Source organism: Stenella coeruleoalba (genome assembly GCF_951394435.1).
Source record: "Stenella coeruleoalba genome assembly, chromosome: 3".
NCBI lineage: Eukaryota > Metazoa > Chordata > Mammalia > Artiodactyla > Delphinidae > Stenella > Stenella coeruleoalba.
Genome location: NC_137148.1, coordinates 55521723 through 55539360, shown reverse-complemented (window position 1 = coordinate 55539360; position 17638 = coordinate 55521723). Strand labels below are relative to the sequence as shown.

The 17638-nt window shown below is 38.5% G+C and overlaps 1 protein-coding gene across 5 annotated transcripts in view; it reads left to right on the top strand.

Moving 5' to 3' along the window:
- Positions 1 to 17638, top strand: part of LOC307183163 (survival motor neuron protein-like) — a 45751-nt gene that overhangs the window by 12575 nt on the left and 15538 nt on the right. For 4 of the 5 annotated variants that reach the window (XM_079915285.1, XM_079915282.1, XM_079915283.1 and 1 more), the window contains exons 2-7: positions 1583 to 1654; positions 3355 to 3474; positions 4329 to 4529; positions 4679 to 4834; positions 6321 to 6401; positions 7486 to 7596. In XM_079915285.1, coding sequence (XP_079771411.1) covers positions 1583 to 1654; positions 3355 to 3474; positions 4329 to 4529; positions 4679 to 4834; positions 6321 to 6401; positions 7486 to 7596 — 741 coding nt within the window. The remainder of the gene's footprint in view (positions 1 to 1582; positions 1655 to 3354; positions 3475 to 4328; positions 4530 to 4678; positions 4835 to 6320; positions 6402 to 7485; positions 7597 to 17638) is intronic. The other variant, XM_079915286.1, reaches the window with a different exon arrangement.

Here is a 17638-nt window from a genome sequence, read left to right as displayed (position 1 = left end):
AATAGATTTTTGCCTTGTGGTTACCATGAGTCTTTTACATATAAAAACTTACATTTATTGCCATCTATTTTAAGTTGATAATAAGTTAAATTTGAACTCATTCTAAAACTCTACATTTTTACTCCCCTCCACATTTTGTCTTTGATGTCACATTTTACATTAAGCGCCTTTCTGGGAGATACAGTGAGCTTGAGCCAGGCAGAGAGAGAGTGCAGATGTTGCATCCAGTAGCCTCTGAGCATCTTTGTAGATCCCTAGCTATGCACCAAACTAGAAGCCTCCTCCTCAAGACTAATTTCCTTTATAAGCAAATAGGCCTTTTTGGCAGAAAGAATGGTGTGTGTTTCAGTCTGCTGTCTGTGCAGTTTCCTGGGGGTGGTAGCCTGCCAAGGACTGTCTCTTTGGTTGTTACAGCCCCATGGGACCCAAGAACACAGTAAGCCCCACCCTGGGCTGCAGCTGTAAAAACCAAGCCACCAGACATAAAAACTGGGACTGTGTCTTTGATTGTTAACAGTCCCAGGGGACCCAAGAACACAGTAAGCCCCACCCTGGGCTGCAGCTGCAAAAACCAGGACACCAGACATAAAAACTGGGACATCAGATGTGCATAAAAGCTCCCCTCTGGGAGTTACTGCTGCTGTGGAGAGCAGCAGAGGGCAAAGATGGCCCTTGCTGGCTGGAGTGAGGCAGATGGCATAAAGATGGTGCTGCTAGCCTCCGTCCTTAGTGTCCCAGCAGGTCCCTAGATGTATGTTAAATTAAATGCCTACTCTGCAGGTCAGCACTTTACGATAAGTGAGCCTCTTTGACAGAAAGTCTGGGTGCCTCTCAATCAGCTGCTTCTGCGCTGGGTCGTTGGAGGGGAGGAGTGGTTCCAAGCATGGGAACCCTTTCAGTTCCTGTTCCCTCGTGGGTTTCGCGGACGTGAATCCCCTTGGTTTTTAAAGTTAGATGTTTTGGGGACTCATCTCTCAGGTGCTGCTCTTAAAACCTAGGGTGCCCAATTTGGAGTTCAGACCCGTTGCTCCTCAGGGAAAAGCTCCAGGTTGTGAGTTCACTCCTGACTGTGGGTCTCCACACCGGGAGAGGGTTTATGGCAAGAGTGTTTCTCAGCCTCTCCTTCCCACTTCTGAATTTGTACTTTTTGTTTGTACTTCATGTTTTAATATTTTATCATATTCATTTTATATTATTCTTTTGTGTGACAGTATGTCTTAAATCCCTGGTGGCTGGTTGTTTTCCCGCTCTGCCAAACTAAACCCTTTATCTGCTCTTAGAAAAGACTGAAACATGGATCACCCTTGAGCAGGTCCACTTATGGTTGGTGGATGGGGATTAAACTGTGGAGTGTTTACTTCATGGCACTCTTAGAGCATTTACGTATGTCTGGTTTTGGGGGTAAAATGTCCCATAATCTCTAAGCAGGTAGGCTTCTTGTGGTTTATTTAGGATTTAAAATACCCATTTTTAATGTAATTTCATTATGTCTGAATTAAGATAGCTCTTATTACTTGTTACTAACACATTTTTGATGAAATCCAACCAAACATGAACTGTTTTTATTCTTTACCCTTCCCAGAGTGATGATTCTGACATTTGGGATGATACAGCATTGATAAAAGCTTATGATAAAGCTGTGGCTTCATTTAAGGTATGAAATGCTTATTTATTCTTTTCCTTATTTCCTCATGTGTAATACTCATTCAGGGAAAAAGATGATAGAATACTTACAGTAAAGTGTTGAAGTACATATTATTCAGTCTAATTTTGAAGATTAAAAGATAACAGGTTAGGGCTTCCCTGGTGGCGCAGTGGTTGAGAGTCCGCCTGCCGATTCAGGGGACACGGGTTCGTGCCCCGGTCCGGGAGGATCCCACATACTGCGGAGCAGCTGGGCCCGTGAGCCATGGCCGCTGGGCCTGCACATCCGGAGCCTGTGCTCCGCAACGGGAGAGGCCACAACAGTGAGAGGCCCGCGTACCGCAGGAAAAAAAAAAAAAAAGATAACAGGTTAGATAAATTAGTTATCTTCCTTTAGAAGTTAGTAACCAGTCTATATGTCATCCCTTTAACAGAGGCAATTTAAGCAGAGTTTTAAACATTTATAATTTTTAATGTGTTTAGACTGTATCAAACTATCAAAGTCTTCTAATTCAGATTAGTGGAAGGACAATCTGAATTATACTTTTGAAACATTTAACAAGCCTTTATTGAAATAATATTGAGGATAAATAGCCTAGTGCAGTAATGAATACTTACAGAGTGTTTACAGTGTTCTAGGCACTGTTCCATGTGCTTTACATACATTAAATTAATGTAATCCTCCCCAGATCCTATGAGGTATCAAGTCAAGTGTTCCTGATGGTGATGAATGTCAGGGAATATACATTTCTTTTGCAGGGCGAAGTCTATTTTTTTGTGGCTCAAACAAGACATTTACACAGTTGTCCAATATCATCATTTTCCCCACTGTCTAAGGTGCTTAGTCTTATTGAGCATCATACGTGGGCCATTAGTAGTCCAGGCACAGAGCATACACTCATACAGAGCACCAAGCATGGAGTCCACTTCCATCCCTAGTCCCTCCTGTAGCATGAGGTAAAGGTCAGATCTGTATGTCATCCTTGAAGCTGAACTCTGAATTTGTCAATAACATGCTTTCCAACATACATTTAGACTAGAAATAACACTAATGCAGAGTTACCAAGAGAGTTCTATAAAACGCAGATGGGGCTCAATGTGGGACGGGGTTGGTGATATTGCGCGGGGAGGTAGACTGAGCAGAGAAAAAGAACTGATTTGGGCAAGAGATAGTTTACTTTTAATTGTGTTGCATTTGAGGTAAATGTGAAGATATGAAATTGGTAATTGGAAATGTTGAACTAAGGAGAAAAGTCAGAGCTGGATAATAGCTTTGGAAGTTTGTTTGCATAGAAAGTATAATTGAAGTAATAGGAATAGGTGATCATAAGCTGGTAAAGAAGGATGGCCAGTTCTTGTTGGGAATGCCCAAGTTTTAGACTTGATCAGAGAAATAATAAAAGAATTAGGGCCCAACATTGCTATGTCATCAAAAATGTTGTGACTATCAAAAAGAAAAATGATTGACAGAGTCTAATGTTATGGAAAGGTTGAGAGTGAGGAGACTTGCTTATAAGGGTCCTTAGAGCTGATTATCAGATATATGATACCTTCAAGAGCAGTTTCTTAGCATGTGGGATGGTGAAGAGAAGAAATAGAAGCTATCTGAGACGGTGGGGCCTGGAGACCAGTTTATAGTGACTGAGTTATATTGTGACTTTCTTAATATATCACCCTGTAACATGTACGTTTCTATTCATGTTTTCATAGCACGCTCTAAAGAACGGTGACATTCCCGAAGTTTCAGAAAAACCAAAAGGCGCACCTAAAAGAAAACCTGCTAAGAAGAATAAAAGCCAAAGAAAGAATACCACAACTCCCTTGAAGCAGGTTATTTTAAAACCTTGAGATTTAACTTCAAAGAATTTCTTGTTACTGTCCTTATTAAATAGTATAAAGTACCTTTAAATTATTAGGACAGTGTTTTCTATTGACATAAAATTTCTAAAGCACCTATTAAACTTTCTGTTGTTTAGGAACATGCATGTTAATATAAAGAATTAGGAGGAAATGATAAATACTAAATTCAGGACAGTGTTTATGTTGGAGGTAGAGGGGAGGAAGGCAGTGCAACTTGGAAGAAGTACCTGAAGGCTTAAACTGAATTGACAGTGTTTGACTTTTCTAAATCTGAGAGAGGTATCCTTTTTTTTTCCTTCAAAAATCCTAAAACTGTTAATACCCGGGGACCAGATACTCTGGGTAGAGTCATTTCTGCTATTTAAAACAGTCCACATAGAAGCTAATTATTTTGGTGTCTCATTAGTTGCTTTAGTTTCATCATCACCAAGGGGGAAGAGAGCTGATGTTTGATAAGCACGTGCTGTGTGTTGGGCTAGCGTACTGGACACTTTACATGCTTCCCCTCTTTTCTGTTCTTCACAACAAATATGTGAGGCAGATTATACTACACCCACTTAATAGATGAGGAAAATAAGACTCAAGGAGATTAAGAAACTGGTCCATGATTATATAAATGGCAGGACTATGTCATGTTATATTTATATTAGAATTCAGATTTCTGTGGTTTTGGCCCCAAGTTTTTTCACTATAACATTCTGCCTCCCAGAACAGTTAACCAGAGACTGTCCCCTCCACCCCCAACCCCGCTCCACCCAAACAAGATTATAGTTTACCCTCTTTTAAAGAAATGTGCGTGTGTCTATCTTTGGTTTCTCTTATAGTGGAAAGTTGGTGACAAATGTGCTGCCATCTGGTCAGAAGATGGCTGTGTTTACCCAGCTACCATTGCTTCGATTGACTTTAAGAGAGAAACCTGTGTTGTCATTTACACTGGATATGGAAATAGAGAGGAGCAAAATCTGTCTGATCTACTTTCCACAACCTCTGAAGTAGCTAATAATATAGAACAGAATGCTCAGGAGGTAAGGATAAAAAAATGGAATTCTTGGAAGCAGAAACTAGATGACAAATTAAGCAGTATAACTGGTTGTCAGTTTGATCCCCTGAAGCATTATATTTTTCTTAATGATGCCTTTATAACAAAAGTACATGTATTTCTTTCTCTTAAAAGAATGAAAATGAAAGTCAAATTTCAACAGATGAAAGCGAGAACTCCTCCAGGTCTCCTGTAAATAAACCAAATAACATCAAGTCAAAAGCTGCTCCATGGAACTCTTTTCTCCCTCCACCACCCCATATGCCAGGACCAAGTCTGGGACCAGGAAAGGTAAACTACCCAGAAAAGGTTTTCCAGGAAATAGTTCATATAGTATTGGAACATTCAGCCCCTCCATGAAGTGACTCGTAGCTTTTCTCACGAAACTTTTTTTTTTTGGCTGCGCCCTGCAGCTTGCAGGATCTTAGTTCCCGGACCAGGGGTTGAACCCGGGCCACCTGGACTGCTAGGGATTTCCCTCATGAAACTTTAGTAGCTTTCCATAGATGTTGTAAATACATACCTGAGAATTCTTTGTAAAGGAAATAAGATAGTAAAGCAGAATAGTTTATAATGAAAGCCTTTCCTAACAATTTTAATAGAGTATTAGGTATATTAGAGTAATAGCAAACTTTTGGAGATTGATATATATATACTCTACTATGTGTAAAAGAGATAACTAATAAGAACCTACTGTATAGCACAGGGAACCCTACTCAATGCTCTGTGGTGACCTAAATGGGAAGGAAATCGAAAAAAGAGGGGATATATGTATATATGCATAACTGATTCACTTTGCTGTACAGCAGAAACTAACACAACATTGTAAAGCAACTATTCTCCAATAAAAATGAATAAAAAAAAATAGTTTAGCAAACTTAAGTTTGAAAGTATAATATTTTATCATCAGCTGGATGTCGTGCTGTAGTTCTCTGTGTCACTTGTATAAGGTATATAAAAATTGGAAGAGAACACAGTATTTACATCTGATACAGGTGAAATCCAAAGAAGCTCCCAGACTGTTTTGTAGAGCAACATGTAAATGCTGTTTTTATTCATGGTTCTTTTGGTTATCAGTAGCAAATCAACTTAAACAAAAAGTATTTTTACTTTAGGTTATATCATGGAATCAAAGTCCCCGTCCAGTAGTTTTGTATAAAGCATTGATTTCTTCAGGCAGTGATAATAATAAAGATTTTTAAAATCAAGCATGACATTAAAACTTTTCCTTAGGATTCCCTGTTGAGAGCTTCCTTATTGAGGTTTGTATTCTATTACATTTTTCAGAAGGGTCAGACCTCTTAATTTATATACATAATAAACATGCTTCATTGGTCTCAGGGGGCTGATTTTTCTTGTTAAGTGAGAGACACTAATTTTTATAATATATGCTCTAAATTAGCATATGTAATTGAAAGGACATCCAATAGATTATGCAATTTAATTAATGAAATTGTGGGAGATATGGTCTTTTGGTCTTTTATGATGGAAATGTCTTGCTGAGTATACGGTCTCTGATTTATTAGGTAATTTTAAATTTTTCTTACTTTGGCTTTATTGCCTGAATGTCTACATAGAAAGGAAATGAGAAAAACCTAAATTTATGAGTATATATGACTTCAGCATTTGGTACGTGAAATTCTATTTAACCATTTTGATATGAATAATATAGATATTATTCTGGACAATTATTTCGATTCTTTTGACATTGAATTCTTTTTTGCTCTTCACATATTGAAACTGTTAAATTGGTCTTTCTTTGAAATGTTCTTTACAGCCAGGTCTAAAATTCGGTGGCCTGCCGCCGCCGCCACCCTTCCCATCATCCTGGCTGCCTCCATTTCCTTCTGGACCACCAGTAAGTGCAAAAGAATTCAGATTAAACTTTGCTTTCATACACAGTTTGGGATTTAGCAGAACATAGGTAGTTCAGAAATGTCACAGCCAGGTTCTGATGGGTAAAAATTCGGACTAAACTTCAGGGTCTTTTTGTTTTTGTTTTTTATTTTTGGCTGCGTTGGGTCTTCGTTGCTGTGCGCGGCTTTCTCTAGTTGTGGTGAGCGGGGGCTACTCTTCATTGCGGTGCCCAGGTTTCTCACTGCGGTGGCTTCTCTTGTTGCGGAGCACGGGCTCTAGGCACGCGGGCTCAGTAGTTGTGGCTCGCGGGCTCTAGAGCGCAGGAGCAGTTGTGGCACACGGGCTTAGTTGCTCTGCGGCTTGTGGGATCTTCCCCAACCAGGGCTTCAACCCATGTCCCCTGCATTGGCAGGCGGATTCTTAACTACTGCGCCACCAGGGAAGTCCCAGGGTTTTTGTTTTTAATGACCTTCTGCTACCCAGACTCAGTTCTCTTATAGCCCATATTATTCATGCTTCCTTCCCAGCAGCAGTATCTCATTCTAAGGGAGATAGCGCCTATCCAAAAGGATTTATTTACACCATACCTTAGGATTAATGTTTTACCCTTCCAGGCATGGTCTGATCACGTAGACTGTCCAGATATCAACAATAGGCAAAATACAAAGACACTTTTTGGCAGACTGCATTGGGGTGGGGGCCGTGCAGATGTTCTAGCCAGAAATTTTACTTGAAAACACTGTGTGGGTGTTTTTTGAGGAAAACCATAGAAGTATTTATCCTTTGTCTTTCACCTATAGCTTCATAATGGAACAGAAAAATAGGTCTAATGAAAGCAAAATGTTTAAATATTTTATGTGACCTGTTGCCTTTTGATTCTTATTCAATTTAATTTTATTGGTCTCTTGTTGTTGTTACTGGTTGGCTTTCTCCAAATCCCAGATTTTTAAAAAAATTTTAACTAGGAGATGACATGGAATGTAGGGAAAGATACAACTAACATCCAGCATTCTGTACGTAAAATAGGTTTCCAGACCTTATGTTTTTGTCTACTGATTTTAAAGTGTATCTTTCTCCGTTTCCAGATAATTCCCCCACCACCTCCTATGTGTCCAGATTCTCTGGATGATGCTGATGCTTTGGGAAGTATGTTAATCTCTTGGTACATGAGTGGTTATCATACTGGTTACTATATGGTAAGTGATCACTCAGCATCTTTCCTGACAGTCACTTTGTGGTTTTGTGACTTTGTTTCGTTTGTGACTAAAAAGTGGTTTCTTATGTTAGGTAGATCCTAAGAGTTGAAAACTATAGGCAGGTTCAGTTCCAGACCACTGCAATGAAGTGAGCATCACAATTAAGCGAGTCATGAATTTTTTGGTTTCCTAGTACGTATAAATGTTATGTTTACACTATACTGTATTCTAGTACGTATGTAATAGCATTATGTCTTAAAAGCAGTGTACATACCTTAATTTTAAAATATTTTATTGCCGAGAAAAGCTAGCTACTGTCTGACAACACAGGGTTGCCCCAGCCTTCAATTTGTGCAGAATACAGTATCTGCAAAGTACAATAAAGCAAGGTATGTCTGTACCTTACAGTTTTAAACAATACAGCTATCTAAGGCTAAAATTACTGTTGTATTGTCCCCACTAAGTATAGTTGTAGTGCATTTAAAAATCTTTCATATTATTAGGTTATTTTTATTACAGTTGGCCCTCTGTATCCACGGGTTCCGCATCCATGCATTCAACCAACTGTGAATGGTCGAAGAAAAAAAATTCCAGAAAGTTCCAAAAAAGCAAAACTTGAATTTACTGCATGCTGACAACTATTTACATAGCATTAGATATTATAAGTAACCTAGAGATAATTTAAAGTATATGAGAGGATGTGCATAGGTTACATGCAAGTACTATGCCATTTTATATAAGGGACTGGAGCATCCGCAGATTTTGGTGTTCAGTGGCAGGGCAGGATGGGGGTGTATCCTGGAACTCATTCCCCCCCCCATGGCTATCAAGGGATGAATGTGTACATTTTCTAATTTAGTGAAACTTTTTCTAAATTATTTTCTAATCTCATTAGTCTTTCTATTTTGATTTGAAATAAAATGGGTTGTAGGAGAGGGAAAAAGGAAGGATAATACCCCTAACTCCCCCACCCCACCTCCAAGTAAAAGGAAAAGAAAGACAAAAAAATAAGTTATTTTTGTGCACAGTGAAAGTCTGGTGTGATAAATGCCAAACTGGACCTTAGGGACTGAGGCTCCAAACTTCTCGTTTTATGCATCTATCTGTTGCAGACATGTTCTATTGTAGTTTAGCAGGAAATTTTAAAGTTTTTAAAAAATGAAACTAATATGGCATGCTAAGATTATGACGTGATACTTGAATTTTTAGTTAACTAATATATAAAAGAAACTAAACAACTGACTTGAAGATGTAATTTTATAAGTATATCATCTGTACATTCCTCCACCAATATTCTTACTTTAAAGCTACTCTTCAGCTGTTATATAACCCTGATATATTTGTACGGTATGATGAAGTTGCACTTTTAATGACCGAAATGATAATGGAAACTAAATTAATAGTTCGTACTGTGTTTTGAGACCAGTCATCTGATAACTTTCGAAGCTTCCCCCTTCTGCACTTCAAATTTCTCTGCATGTTTTCTGTAAATTATGAAATATAGTTGTTTCTCGGTATCTGCAGGCGATTGGCTCCAGGATCCCTGCAGGTACCAAAATTCAGGGATGCTCACGTCCCTTATAGAAAATGGCATACTACTTGCATATAACCTACACACATCCTCCTGTGTACTTTGAATCATCTTTAGATTACTTATAATACCTAATACAATGTAAATGATATGTAGGTAGTTGCTGGTATGTAGCAAATTAAAGTTTTGCTTTTTGGAACTTTCTGGAATTCCTTTTTTCTAATATTTTTGATCTGCAGTTGGTTGAATCCACAGATGTGGAATCTGTGGATACAGAAGGCCAACTGTATTTTGAAAAATAATTATATATAAAGTATTGGCATAAGTTATGTTTATTTATTTATTTTTGTGGTACGCGGGCCTCTCACTGCTGTGGCCTCTCCCGTTGCGGAGCACAGGCTCCGGACGCGCAGGCCCAGCGGCCATGGCTCACGGGCGTAGCCGCTCCACGGCATGTGGGATCTTCCCGGACCAGGGCACGAACCCGTGTCCCCTGCATCGGCAGGCGGAGTCTCAACCACTGCGCCACCAGGGAAGCCCAAGTTATGTTTACTTTAAAATTTTTTAGACAGGAAAGGTAGAGGGGGCAAAATTCATCCATAGTTCTAGTACCCAGATGTACCATATTTTGCCTTGTTTTCAGGTTCATATCATGCAAAGGTTCATGGCTTTGTTTGGTTGTTGTTGTTAGTGTAAACTTTTTATTGAAATATGCAGGCAGAAGAGTACACATATCAGAAGTCCACAGATTGATGAATTTTCACAAAGTGATCACATTTGTTTAATCAGCGCTAATATCAAGAAAAAAACCACAATCCTAAAGTTTCCTTTTATCCCCTTCTAGTCATTACCAATCCCTTTCCTAAGGGTAACCCTTTTCCTGACTTATAATGTCATCAAATTTTTTAATTTTCTGAATAGAATCACACATATACTCCTTTATGGCTGGCTTATTTTGCTCAACACTTTGTGAGATTAATCTACATTGTTGTGTGTGGTTGTAGCTGTATTTCATTCCATTGTATACATATACCATAATCTATTTATTCATTTTAACTGTTGACGGACATTTGGTTTGTTTCCAATTTGGGGCTATTAAATATTTTTAATAATTAAGCTTTATTAAGATACAATTTACATGGTATACAGGTCACCCATTTAAAGTGCACAGGTCAGTGGTTTTAGTTTTTATTATATTCACAATTATGTAGCCATCACTATAATCAATTTTATTTCATTTCATTTTGTTTCATTTCATTTTATTTGTTTTTGGTCACACTGCACAGCATGTGGGATCTTAGTTCCCTGACCAGGGATTGAACCTGCGCCCCCTGCATTGGAAGTACAGAGTCTTAACCACTGGACCGCCAGGGAAGTCCCTACAATCAATTTTAGAATAATTTCATTATCTACCCCCCAACCCCAAGAAAATCACATACCCTCATTTTCCCCAACCTCCCAGCAGTAGGCAATGACTAAACTACTTTCTATCTTCTTTTGGATTTGCCTATTCTGGGCATTTTGAATAAATAGAATCATACCGTATGTGATCTTTTGTGTGTATCCTTTTTCACTCAGCCTAATGTTTTCTAGATCCATCTGTGTTGTAGCATGTATCAGTACTTCATTTTTTATTGCCGAATAATACTCTGTTGTGTATATCACATTTTATCCATTTGGGTTGTTTCCACTTTTTGGCTGTAATGAATAATGCTGCTATGTACATTCGTGTACAAGTTTTTGTGAGGATGTATGTTTTCATTTCTCTTGGGTATATACCTAGGAGTGGAATTGCTGGATCACATGGTATGTGAAGGTTCAGCTTTGGTAGGTAACCAAACCAGAATACAAGTGTGGTGTTGTTGTTTTAATAATTTCAGACTTACAGAAAAGTTGCAAAAGTAGTACAAGAATTTCCATGTGTAGGTTCCCCAAATGTCAACTTTTTACCCCTTTAGGTTTCTCAGTCATTTCATTTTTCCTTCTCTCTCCTCTCTCTTTCTCTGTATCTATCTATATTTTGCCCCCCGAAGCTATTCGGAATCAGTTGCAGATACAGTGCCCCTAGCATTTAAATACACTATGTATTTCCTGAAAGGAAGAACATTCTTTTGTATAATCACCATATAGTTATCAAATCAGGAACTTAAATCAATTAATACTGATACTATGATCTTATCTACTGGCCTTATTCAAATTTTGCCAGTTGTCTTATGAGTGTCCTTTACAACAAAAGAAAGTTGTTTTTTAATCTAGAATTCAGTCCAGGGCCACGTGTTACCTTTTGTTGTCATATCTCTTTAGTCTTATGTGACTGACTTTTTAAATATAGTTTTGTGTCCTCATACCATTTACATTGTTTTGTATCCTTTAAAAATATATATTTGTTAATTACACGTGATAAATGTAAAACCTTGTAAAATTTTCAAAAATTAAAGATGAGACAAAAATTCTGTTGGTGATCAAAGCCATGCCCGTAAATTGGGAGACTGAGATTGACATATGCACACTACTATATATAAAATAGATAACTAATAAGAACCTACTATACAGCACAGGGAACTCTTATTCAATACTCTGTAATGACCTATATAGGAATAGAATCTAAAAAAGAGTGGATATATGTATAACTGATTCACTTTGCTCTAGAGCAGAAACTAACACAACATTGTAAATCAACTGTACTCCAATAAAAATTAATTAAAAAAAAAAAAAGCCAGGCCCAGTTTCTACCCTTCTCCAGAGGTCACCACTGATATTAGTTTGCCGTATAGCCTATCAAAATCTCTTTCTCTGTGTTCAGGTATATATGAGTGCTCATAAGAAATGTATTGTTTTTACGTTCATCTTTCTATATATAAAGACATTCTGTAAGAGTTTAGTTCAGGATTTCCCTGGCAGTCCAGTGGTTAGGACTCCGTGCTTCCATTGCAGGGAGCACAGGTTCGATCCCTGGTTGGGGAACTAAGATCCCGCATGCCACGTTGTGCAGCCAAAAAAAAAAAAAAAAAAGAAGTTGGCTTTTCTTACTCGTCATTCTGTTGGTGACCAATTTCACTAAATTTACTGACCATTTACTTCAAATATATTCTTTCTAACTTCCCTGGTGATCACATCATTTCTCTCCTCCGCTTCATAGATGAACTTCTTCAAAAAATTATCTCTAGGGGCTTCCCTGATAGCACAGTGGTTGGGAGTCTGCCTGCCGATGCAGGGGACAAGGGTTCGTGCCTCAGTCCGGGAAGATCCCACATGCCGCAGAGCGGCTAGGCCTGTGAGCCACGGCTGTTGAGCCTGTGCGTCCGGAGCCTGTGCTCCACAACGGGAGAGGCCACAACAGTGAGAGGCCCGCGTACCACCAAAAAAAAAAAAATTATCTCTAGTTGTCCTCTTTACTTCCTTATCTCACATTCTCTTCAGGCCTGTCAGGTAGACTTCTGTCTTTCCTACTGTATTGAGATTTTTTTGTTTTTAAAGATTGTTTTTAATTAATTAATGAATTTATTTTGGGCTATGTTGGGTCTTCGTTGCTACGTCTGGGCTTTCTCTAGTTGCAGTGAGCGGGGTCTACTCTTCGTTGTGGTGCATGGCTTCCCATTGCGGTGGCTTCTCTTGTTGCGGAGCCCAGGCTCTAGGCACGCGGGCTTCAGTAGTTGTGGTGGGCGGGCTTAGTTGCTCCACAGCATGTGGGATCTTCCCAGACCAGGGCTCGAACCCATGTCCCCTGCACTGGCAAGTGGATTCCTAACCACTGTGCCACCAGGGAAGCCCTGTATTGAGATTTTACCTCCAGATTGCTGACTCAGTCAGTTCTCTGCTTTATGTCTCTTACCTCTCAGCAACATTTTAATATATTTGACTACACTTTTGAAAGACTTTTTTCTCCTGCCTTTGGTAACACGTTTTAATCTACTAATCATTACCTTCTTCCTTGGCTGCTCCTTTTAGACTTCTTTAACAGCTTTTCCTCCTCTACCCAATATCTTTGTGGATTTCTTATGCGCAACCCATAGCCCTCTCTTCTCTAACTATAAACTCTCACTAGGTGACCTCATCTGCTCTAGGACTTAAAATGGCATGTCTGTACTGGAAGTTCTCAGATGTCTAGCTCTGAATTTGAGACTTGTTTATCCAACTGCCTATTTTCCCTCACCACATGGATGTCTGTTAGGTACATCTCAAACCAAATATAGCCAAAACTGAACTGTTAGTGTTATTTCATACACCTCTATTCCCACAGCCTTTCCATCTCAGTAAGCAGTAACATTGATGCACTAGCAATACCAGTTTCTCAAGCCACAAATGTGGAGTTAGCGTTGATTGATTCCTCACTTTCCTTCTCTTTTTTTTTTTTAAACATCTTTATTGGGGTATAATTGCTTTACAATGGTGTGTTAGTTTCTGTTTTATAACAAAGTGAATCAGTTATACATATACATATGTTCCCATATCTCTTCCCTCTTGCGTCTCCCTCCCTCCCACCCTCCCTATCCCACCCCTCCAGGCGGTCACAAAGCACCGAGCCGATATCCCTGTGCCATGCGGCTGCTTCCCACTAGCTATCTACCTTACGTTTGTTAGTGTGTATATGTCCATGACTCTCTCTCGCCCTGTCACAGCTCACCCTTCCCCCTCCCCATATCCTCAAGTCCTTCTCCAGTAGGTCTGTGTCTTTATTCCTGTCTTACCCCTAGGTTCTTCATAACATTTTTTTTTCTTAAATTCCATATATATGTGTTAGCATACGGTATTTGTCTTTTTCTTTCTGACTTACTTCACTCTGTATGACAGACTCTAGGTCTATCCACCTCATTACAAATAGGTCAATTTCGTTTCTTTTTATGGCTGAGTACTATTCCATTGTATATATGTGCCACATCTTCTTTATCCATTCATCTGATGATGGGCACTTAGGTTGTTTCCATCTCCGGGCTATTGTGAATAGAGCTGCAATGAACATTTTGGTACATGACTCTTTTTGAATTTTGGTTTTCTCGGGGTATATGCCCAGTAGTGGGATTGCTGGGTCATATGGTAGTTCTATCTGTAGTTTTTTAAGGAACCTCCATACTGTTCTCCATAGTGGCTGAACCAATTCACATTCCCACCAGCAGTGCAAGAGTGTTCCCTTTTCTCCACACCCTCTCCAGCATTTATTATTTCTAGATTTTTTGATGATGGCCATTCTGACTGGTGTGAGATGATATCTCATTGTAGTTTTGATTTGCATTTCTCTAATGATTAGTGATGTTGAGCATCCTTTCATGTGTTTGTTGGCAGTCTGTATATCTTCTTTGGAGAAATGTCTATTTAGGTCTTCTGCCCATTTTTGGATTGGGTTGTTTGTTTTTTTGTTATTGAGCTGCATGAGCTGCTTGTAAATTTTGGAGATTAATCCTTTTTCAGTTGCTTCATTTGCAAATATTTTCTCCCATTCTGAGGGTTGTCTTTTGGTCTTGTTTATGGTTTCCTTTGCTGTGCAAAAGCTTTGAAGTTTCATTAGGTCCCATTTGTTTATTTTTGTTTTTATTTCCATTTCTCTAGGAGTTGGGTCAGAAAGGATCTTGCTGTGATTTATGTCATAGAGTGTTCTGCCTATGTTTTCCTCTAAGAGTTTGATAGTTTCTGACCTTACATTTAGGTCTTTAATCCATTTTGAGCTTATTTTTGTGTATGGTGTTAGGGAGTGATCTAATCTCATACTTTTACATGTATCTGTCCAGTTTTCCCAGCACCACTTATTGAAGAGGCTGTCCTTTCTCCACTGTACATTCCTGCCACCTTTATCAAAGATAAGGTGTCCATATGTACGTGGGTTTATCTCTGGGCTTTCTATCCTGTTCCATTGATCTATCTTTCTGTTTTTGTGCCAGTACCATACTGTCTTGATTACTGTAGCTTTGTAGTATAGTCTGAAGTCAGGGAGCCTGATTCCTCCCGCTCCATTTTTCGTTCTCAAGATTGCTTTGGCTACTCAGGGTCTTTTGTGTTTCCATACAAATTGGGAAATTTTTTGTTCTAGTTCTGTGAAAAATGCCAGTGGTAGTTTGATAGGGATTGCATTGAATCTATTCCTTCACTTTTTATAACCAATTTGTAAGAAAGTTCTGTTGACTATTTCCATACAGATCCTGAATCAATGCACTTTGATTTCTCTCCACTAATACCCATTCAAGATACTATCATCTCTTTTTTTAACCGAGATATATTGGCTAAAAGTTCGTTCAGGTCCCCATTTCTTTTAATTGCATGGATATACCACATTGTGCTTATCCATTCATCAGTTGATGGACATTTGGGTTGTCTCATCTTTTTGGCTACAATGAATAATTCTGTTACCACCATTTGTGTATAAAATTTTGTATGGATGTATATTTTCAGTTTTCTTGGATATATATTTAGGTGTAGAATTGCTGGTTCAAAAGATCGCTGTAGCGGAACCATGGTCAGGGAGCTAAGATCCCACATGCCTCTCAGCTAAAAAAACAAAACATAAAACAGAAGCGATATTATAACAAATTCAATAAAGACTTTTAAAAAATGGTACACATTAAAAAAAAGTCTTTAAAGAATAAATAAGTAAATAAATAAAGTGACTGCACCATTTTATTATAACCACCAGCGATGTGTGAGGGTTCCTATTTCTCCACATCGTCACCAACACTTACTATTGTCTCCTTGTTTGATTATAGCCATCCTAGTGGGTATGAAGTGATAACTTTATAATGGTTTTGATTTGCATTTCCCTAATGACTAAACGATGTTGAGCATCTTTTCATGTGCTTGTTGGCCATTTATGTATCTTTTTTGGAGAACTGTCTATTCACATCCTTTGCCTATTTTTAAATAGGTTGTTTGTCTTTTTGTTGATGAGTCGTAATAGCTCTTTATATATTCTGGATAAGACATCATTATCTCTTACCTTACTGCAGCAGATCCCAAGTATTCTTTTTGCTTATGAAATTTCATGTCCCATCCTGCCAAATCCATTCTGAATACAGCAGCTAGAGTGATATTTTATTTTTTCAAAGATTTATTTATTTATTTGCATGGGGTCTTAGTTGCACCATGCGAGATCTTTAGTTGCACCATGCAGACTTCTTAGTTGTGGCATGTGGACTCTTAATTGCAGCATGCATGCAGGATCTAGTTCCCCGACCAGGGATCGAACCCGGGCATTGGGTGCGTAGAGTCTTACACACTGGACCACCAGGGAAGTTCCTCCACACTCTTCTTACTCAGTACACTCCTGCAACACTGGCCTCTTTTCTTGCTCATGTCTGGATTTATACCTTCTTCTGGGCCTTTGCACTCATTATTCTTTAGTCTGGAAAGCTGTTACCCTGTATTTCACTTGTCTGGCTTGTTGCTCAGATCTCAACTGAAGTTTCATCTTCCTGATTAAACTAGAAGTGATCCGCCCTCATTCTCTATTATATCACCCCACTTAGATTCTCTGTGTGGCATTTATCGTTCTTGGTATGATTTTCTTTACCTGTTTATCTGTCTCCTTCCAGTAGAATGTTGAGCTCCACGGGAGCAGGGACCTTGTCTGTCTTATAACCTTGGATCTTTAGCATCTGGAATAGTGCCTGGTTCGTAGTAAGTCTGGTTCAGAATAAGTTCATCATTTGCTAAATGTTGAACATTAGCAAGTTTTTCCTCTGGTAATTAGATAACCATTCTTATATATAAAGCTTCTTGCAGATTATTTCCTTATGACATCTGGAAGTATCATTATTGGGTCAAAAAGTATAAACATTTTATTTTAGTATAGTTTTTAAACATTTTAGTAGCTTTTGATACTGTTGACTGCCTTTCCACAATTCTTTCCATGTGTATTGCCACTGGCGCAACTTGAAAATGTTTGTTTTACCACAGCCTTAAATAGTTATACACCTTATTGCTTTCTTCTTTGATAACTCTAGCAGCAGTTAAAAAATATGAATGTTCTAACGTGTCAGAATATATTTGATTTGAAGGATGACCTGGATGAAAATTAAAGTTGGTTAATTGTACTCATAAACATTCATATTTCACATACTTGATTGTACTGTTATTAAAACCTAGCAGATTTTCAACAGACTTTGAACTCTGGTCCTAACCAACAAAATGCAGATGTTTCTGTTTCTTTTGTGAGTTCAAGCACCAGTTCCTAGGAAAGCAGCCTTGTCCAGTATATATGCCACAAATTCAGGGCTAAGCTATGATTAACTTGTTCCAGAGAAATGATCTTTACTTTTTGCAGTATTATTTGTATATCTGCATAAATTAAAATATAAACCTATGTTCATATTCAGAAGTGTAAACAAATTGCCATTTCCTAGATCTTGCATTTTTGTCTCTTGGAAATTTTTACCATTAAAAAGAAGCAGCTACTGTTCATTGTCATGTTTTCCAATAGCTTATGTGTGTTTTAGAGAGTGTTGCCTTCAGGTAGCGATTCTTAGCCATTGCTCCACAGAAGCATACACGATTGACAACTTTTCCATTACTAACCTGTTCCCATAA